This window comes from Sinocyclocheilus rhinocerous, unplaced genomic scaffold (assembly GCF_001515625.1).
Source record: "Sinocyclocheilus rhinocerous isolate Xijiao unplaced genomic scaffold, SAMN03320098_v1.1 scaffold1267, whole genome shotgun sequence".
In the NCBI taxonomy this organism is placed as follows: Eukaryota; Metazoa; Chordata; class Actinopteri; order Cypriniformes; family Cyprinidae; genus Sinocyclocheilus; species Sinocyclocheilus rhinocerous.
Window position 1 is genome coordinate 381,352 of NW_015661278.1, and position 8,152 is coordinate 389,503.

General features: G+C 33.9%; 1 protein-coding gene across 4 annotated transcripts in view; it reads right to left on the reverse strand.

Moving 5' to 3' along the window:
- The window catches only part of LOC107726274 (E3 ubiquitin-protein ligase RNF123-like), a 188,741-nt gene that overhangs the window by 4,540 nt on the left and 176,049 nt on the right, over positions 1–8,152 (reverse strand). For all 4 annotated transcript variants that reach the window (XM_016535806.1, XM_016535807.1, XM_016535804.1 and 1 more), the window contains one exon: positions 104–189. In XM_016535806.1, coding sequence (XP_016391292.1) covers positions 104–189 — 86 coding nt within the window. The remainder of the gene's footprint in view (positions 1–103; positions 190–8,152) is intronic.

Consider the following 8,152-nt stretch of genomic DNA (forward strand, 5'->3'; position numbering starts at 1 on the left):
TAAGTAATGGTCATCGATGCGTTTAACGGCATGGTGTTAGTCTCTTAAATGGTGGAGCGAATGTAAGAGCGGAGCTGATGATAGGATGTTGGCAGCAACTCACTTGCAGGATTTGTGGGAGCAGGGCTTGAAGATGGCTGATATGGAGTGTGCATAGCAGATCGGGCAGAGATCGTCCTCGCTGGTCGGCTGTGAAAGAAAAACACTGTGATTCAATCCACTGTGTGTTAAAAGATGTTGTCAAAGACAAAAATGTCGCCATATTCAGAAAACCAACTATATATTAGACAGACAATATTTAAAAGGAAATTAAGGACTGGTTGAAACCTTTTTTTTTTTTTTTTTGGTCATTTGGTCATTAAAAAAATTGCATAGCGCATGCATAAATAAAACCTAATAATCTTACTAAGAATTTCTGATTTAATATTTGACACTTTTTTTCAATAAATGAGTACATAATATCTGAAATGTTAAGCGACAGTTTGGATAAGTTCATCCCGTGGAGCTTTTTGCCTCTTTTTCATAGTTTTCAATTTTGTGCTATAGCAGGTAAATTAGCGAGTATTTCAGTTTATATACTAAATACCTCATCATTATCATCATGTACATACTAAGCTCATCTCTAAATATGTTACAATTTAGCAATAAAACACACTGTTCTTATCCCAATTCATTTTAAGTCAGTGAGTCTAACAGCCAAACACTTTTTTAGTGAATTGTTGGGACATCTGGTTACCCCTAATGTCAAAAAGTGCCTACTTATGGTATTTTCGAAGTATGCATCACTGGACTTATATTGACCAGAATTTCTTATGCTACAGAAGACCTCATTTTATTTCCTAATACATACTCTAAGGAACAGATTTTCACCTGCACAGCAAGCTCTGCACAGAGCTTGACCCCTGACCCCTCGAAACAGGCTGATGGAGCTTCATTAGTATACAAGCATCTCATTAATATGTAAGCCTTATCAGTACACAGTCAAGGCAGGTGTTAAAGGAATAGCTCGCACAAATGTGTGAATTCTGTCATATCCGCTTCCAAAACCCTTGAATTTGTTTGTTCTGTATGCCACAAGAAAGACGTTAAGCTTTTTATTTTGACTTAAAAATATTTGACATTTGACGTTGCAGAGTCACTTGAATGACAATTAAATGTCAAGCAAACAAACAAAACCAACACAAAAAATTATTTCCTAAGTTATAATACATTTTTTAACATAAATATTTATAACATTCAGGCATATTATAAAACCAACAACCAACTTTATGGATATATAAACAACTGATGACTTTGATATATATCGTGTGATATAGGTTAGGCAGGCAAATAGATTCTATTTGTATTCCCTATTCATATGCTATTTACTTATGTATGTAGGACACTGTGCACCTGCACATTAAAGCAGTCACGTATTCAACACACATGACATTTAAAAAAAATAAAAAAAGCTGCAAAGAACATTATCCACTCATCCCAAGGGGACGACACACAAAATAATAAATTCAGCCCTCAGAAATGTCAACAAACTAGAACACATATGTACAAAGATGTCAGAAGATGCATATTCCTTTTTGGTGACCCCGACGTACTCACTTTTGTATAAAACACTGGGGAATAGAAGATTAAATTGATAATTAAATTGATGATTTCAAACAGAAATCAAATCTGAATCCCTGAAATTCTATTTCTTAAGCATCTACTTTTTTTTCTAGGATCTTAGTGTGTTCGAGTGGCGCCCAATATGAATTAAGAAGTAGTGAAATGGTGGTTTTCTGGGCAAAATCTGTTAGGGTGTTCTGGGTGGTTGTTGTTCGGTTGCTAGGGCATTACTAGGTCTTTGGAAAGCGATTAAAAAATAGATTTATATCTAATCCAAATATCTATTGATCCTGCTGTCAGTTGGTCTCGTGATTCTCAATAGACTGCATTACTAAAGCCTACTATCACCCTGAATCCTACTGCGAACATATTCTCCCATTTCACTTTAAATTAGTGATAGTCCAATATACTGGCCAGATCAGTTATTATAGCCACTATTTAAATGTTTTGAAATAATAATAATAATAATAATTTATTACAATAAACTTAATGACCAGATGAGACACCTAATGACAAAAAACAAACAAATGCAAACTACAACTATTTCACAAAACATTAAAAATGAAAAAGAAAAGAAAAGAAAAAATAAAAATAAATAAATAAATGATTATAAATATTAAAATAAATAATTTTACAAATAAACAAAAAATTACAATCTTTTTTTACGCAACAATTAACATAAAAAGTAATTCATAAAAAGTAAGTGATAGACCAATATATTGGCAAGAAGCTTTGAGATTATTACCATTTCATAATAATAATAATAATAATAATAATGAATATCTATATATTATTATTTAGTACTTTAACATTATATAATATAATAATATTATAATAATTTATTTTTACCAAGCAATTTAAATAACCGATGACAGCAAATAAAAAAATTGAACTATTCAACTATTTTACACAATAATAAACAAAAAAATACATACATACAAAATATATATATAAAAGACAGCAAAAAAAAATGTTACACAATAAATACATAAATACTTTTTCACATATCGTGCTCTGATTTTAGGGGAAATCTGTAGTCAAAAGGGTTTTAATGTGCTTTATATTGTTCAAAAAAAAGTCAAACAACATGTCAAACGACTAATTAATCTAAATTATACATTTGTTATACAAGTACTCAAACCTTCCTTCCACAACTCTGTGAGGCCTCTACAATGACTGCATGTTGCAGACGGACAGTCCTTGACAGACCTGTACGAAATGAAGCCAAGGGCACAGAGGACAGGTTGTTAAGTTATTAAGATCCATTTAATATACTTTAACTGTACATCCAAACGGATTAAAAATAGAACGTAGAGTGGAAAGCAGCACTTCAGTTGATTTTAAAAGGCACTGCACTGATGCAATCAATTTTGGAGAGTAAACCACTGATATATCCTCAGTTACCCAGATAGCCAGGCTATCAGGTTCTTCATCAGTTTCTCATGCGGTTCTTTAATGTGAATGGGGCCTTTTGTTTTTGTGTCTGGTCTTCCCCAATGTCCTTCCATTCTCAAAGTCAATCTTTGTTCCAAGGAGAAAGATAGGGTTTCTGTTTGGTCTCTAAGCTGAGACGAAGGAAATACAAGCCCCTTAAAATCTAATTCACTTCATCCTAAGTCCGTCTCTTCTGAGCTATTACCTTCAGCTCTTGTGTCTGAGTAATGAGGGAAGATAGCCACTATTTCAAGGTAATTTGCAGGGACAGAGAGTGACCTTGACTGGGCTGGTTCACTATGGTTCATGGCAGCCTGATAAAACCGCTGGGTGCTTTACTCAATTCATATGGTTACTCTAGCCAGTGAGCGCACACTAACAGAGAAATCAGTCAACGTCAAGACTGGCACTGTGTGACTTCAAGGAATAGTTCATTCAAAAATGAAAATTTGCTGAAAATGTCCACACCCTCAGGCCATCCAATACATAGATCAGTTTGTTTATCTGAACAGATTTAGAGAAATGTAGCATTGCATCACTTGTTCACCAATGGATCCTCTGCAGTGAATGGGTGCCGTCAGAATGAGAGTCCAAACAGCTGATTAAAAACATCACAATAATCCACAAGTAATCCACACCACCAGTTAATGTCTTGAGAAGTGAAAAGCTGTTTGTAAGAAACAAATCCATCATTAAGAGGTTTTTAACTCAAACTGCCGCTTATGGCTAAAATGACGAGTTTGGACTCTCATTCTGACGGCACCCATTCACTGCAGAGGATCCATTGGTGAGCAAGTGATGTAATGCTACATTTCTCCAAATCTGAAACAAGAAACAAACTCATCTATGTCTTGGATGACCTGAGGGTGAGCACATTTTAAGTAAATGTTCCTTTTTCAGTGAATCAGTCAGCAAAGTTATGCGGGTGAAATCCAGTCATTCCACTACAAATCTGCACGTTCAGGAGCAATGTTCCCTTTTTTTCCCCCCTCGAATTTGTTTTTTCTTGCTGAGCAAAACTTTTCTCTATTGGGCAGACATTTCGGCCACCTGAGCAAAAACATTCTTTATACCAGACCTGTACAGCACGTACACAAAAAAGTGTGTAACTTTTAACTTTAATGTGCTATTTATATTTGATTTGACCCTTGATGTTACAATATACACTACACTATTCAAAAGTTTGGGGTCAGTACATTTTTTCTTTCTTATTTTTAATTTTTATTTTTATTAATACTTTTATTCAGCAAGGATGTGTTAAATGGATAAAAAGTGATAGTAAAGACTTATACTGCTAGAAAAGATTTCTATTTTTAATAAATGCTGTTCTTTTGAACTTTTTATTAGCCTAATCAAAGAATCAAAACAGCACAATAAAAAAAATATATTAAGCAGCACAACAGTTTCAACACTGATAATATCATTGCGTTTGCTCTAAATTTGAGCTATTTCGTCCGCAACAATATATATATTAAATATACATAAAAAATTGTATATTTAAATAAATCATTAAATGCATAATTAATAGTTAAAAATGAATGAATGAATTATTTCTTTGCATTTATTTTACCTTTTTATCATTCTATTCTATTTATCTTTGGAATAATTCAGCCTGGTCTCATTGTTTATATGTAGGTATTAGTACGTAAAGTTGACATTTGTGTACATTTAGACTGATGCTGAAACGTACAACTTGGATGTATTACGTTTAAAATGTAAAATTGCTATGTATTTACAGCTAAAAATAGTAAAATATTTACAAATCTTTTATATCATGTGCAAGATGTTTTATATCAAGATGTATCAGTGCATTTTTATCATTTTATCGATACGCTATTTAGATTTTATACCCCTTATATAACCCACCCCCAAACTTAACCTACCCATTTTACAGCGAATATAAAAAGATATAAAACGTAATAGACCGAAATACGCATGGAAATGACCATTTTTGTAACAATATAGCATTAAAAATATATTTTTAAAGTCGCTAACCCCACTCCTACCTCTAAACCTAACCATAACTATTTCTTAAAATTATGTACAGTATAAAGAAAAACATGACGGAAAGTAAGTACAATCGCAATAATTTATTTATTGCAAAAATGTCAACAGCAGTACCAAAAGTAGTCCATATGACGATGCGTTGCAGTCGCAGTCCTCTCTGATGGGATACTAAAGTTTTGTGTGAGGTGCAGAGCAGAATTTAAGTCATTAACTGCTGAGAATATTATCCAGATTATTATCCTGATCCTCTCTGTGAAGGCGTGCATTTCTCATTCAAACACACCTCACCAGAAACACTGCATGTCGCAATCTGTGAGGAAGCAGGCGAGAGCCAAATGTGCGTTTGATTCCCTGCCGTAAAGCTTCATGAAGTGGCAACTTTTGAATTTGAAACGAGCGCGGGTATTGCTGCTTACGGTCGCTGCTGAGGATGGAGATGAAGATCGCTGAACAAAGGCTTGAGTTTGGGTCTGTTCCTCGCAGTCGTATGGATTCTGAAGATATTACATGACAAGTAATGATTAAACGATTGCAGAAATGTTATTCATTTAAAGGGTTTAAAGTGTAGTCTTGTTGAACATTATGCATTCGAAACGAGTTGGCAGCAGAAATCACAGAACAGAATGAAATGTTATTTCATATTAAAGGGGTCATATGATGCAATTTAAATTTTTCCTTTCTCTTTGGAGTGTTACAAGCTCTTGGTGCATAAAGAAGATCTTTAAAGTTGCAAAGACTATAATGTGTTTTTTTAACCTTAAACCGCATAAACACATTTCATTACACCAAATACACAAAATTATGTTCTTTTTAGCAACGTCATATGACACCTTTAAGTAAATGAGTAAACTTCATTTAATAAATGCAGTAGAAAACATAATGCCACTGGTGAGACAACTGAATATAATATAAAAAGTTAATGCCACAATTTCAATATTCATAAGGATTCATTTGTAAGTCTGTAAAGTTGTTCATACGTAAATAATTTATGTTTTAGGTGTCGTCATATGTCAGTATTGTATGTTTAGATGCTGTAAATACATCAGTATTGTACGTTTTAGTGTCTGCAAACTTAAGTAAATGTACGTTTTGTAAAACCACATTTTATGTAAAATACATACAAATTTTCAGAATATCACGTTGAATAATTCCTCTGCAGGTTTATGGTTGTTTAATAAGTCGCTCAACAATAGTGGATGCCAATCTATTTAATGACTTTGTTGTTGTCGTTTTATTAACATTTTAATTATGTATTTAACTATTTGTTGAAATATATATTTAATGATTTCATTTTGAGTCATTTGGCCCTCCATACATTTTCCCAGAATGTTGAAATGTTGTCCTTTATGATTAGCAATACTGTCAAGATATTAATAAACGGAACTTAATTCACAACAAAATCAACCCAATGTGCCAAAACAATCAAATTAGGACAAAGTTTTGCTTTGCTGTTTCAATTCAATGTATGAGGGCTGCAGAAACGAGGCTGCATCAGCAATAAGTACATTTCCCACCTCAGCTGCTGCATGAGTAGCGCGTGTGACCGCAGGGCGTCCCGCCGTGGGAGAGGCATGTCAACCGACAAATGACCTTTATTATCTGACGGGCCCCTATTGACATGTACTGGGGTGATATTTAAGAGAGGATGATGGTTCTTGACTATTTGCTGTTTTACATGTATACACCAGTAAAACACAGTTTATACTTTCATGTATTCAACAGACAGAGTGGCGATTCACAGTAATTTATAGGTTTGTTTACAGATGCTTCATATCAATACATCACATCATATTTCATAGAGATGCGTATTTAAGATTTAGGGCTGTACTAAACGATATGAATGCTAAAACAAAGACCTTTTTGTAATACCGATGAGATCCTGAAACTGGTTTAAGCGAGGGCTCAGGCAACAACAAAACATTTTTGGGCCAGACGTCTCAGTGCTTTTCTGTCAACTATAAAACATATCTTGAACAGTCAGTTGTGTCAACACAGATACTAAATGACAGATTCAATGATAGAAGCACTGAAAATAGGTCAAGTGTGGAAACTGAAGCAGTATTATAGATGCGTTTTCAAATCCAGCTGAATTATAAAATGTGGATAATGTGGAATGTGGAATATTTGCCAGGTTAATAGAGAAAATAATTTTCTCATTCATGTGATATGGTGAATCAATTCAATATAAATAGCTTTTGCTTTTAAATGTTTAGCTTTTTAAATTTAATTTTAGCTTAAGTTTTAATTTTGTTATGTGATGCGGTCATTTTTATTATTTTTATTCATATTTCTATTTAGCTTTCATTTATTTTTATTAAAATTTTAGTTTTAGTATTGTATATTAAATTTTTTCAGCTTTATTTGAATTAACAAAAAAAAACCTTTTAATAGATTTGATCGGTGGCGCATCATAGCTGTGTGGGCGGAGTCGGCGTGGGGGAAAACAGTCCTTTCCCCCTCATTGGAAAAGCATGGTGTTGACTCAGAATGGCCTACATAAAATCATTTCTGCCGCTCGACAGAGCAACATACGTATAAAAACTGAGCCGTATTGGGTCGGACTGTCCGTACGGTATCTGTGACTGGACAAACGACCCAACGGAATGGCCAGAGGTGTCGTTTCCCGACATTTTTTGTTACCTAATTGAGCAAGAGACAGCTTAGGCTACTACAAGCCTATACGAGACGGCTTGTGAAAGTAAACATTTGTCGTTTTGTTTTGCTTAATTTGAATAAAGTGATAAAGACTCGAGTAAAAGTAGTCGTACTTTCTTATTGATATATTAAAAATATTTTTAACATTGACAAAACAGGTAACATTAAGGTCCACTGAAGTGCGCAGCGTTATTCTATGTGGTATGTGCTGCGGATGCCTAATCATTTTCACAAATACATACCGTAAACTAAAAAGACACATGGTTATTGGTATCCTATACATCTTCAGATCAGGTTTTTTAACTTATTAGAGGTACATAATGCCACACAGCAACTTTTCGGCATTGCACCAAGCAAAAATCAATCGAAATCATCACAAAAAGTAAAGATCAAGCGCCTAACAAAGGCCCCCGCACTTTAATTCGATGGTTTTGTTTTCCCCAACGGCATAAAC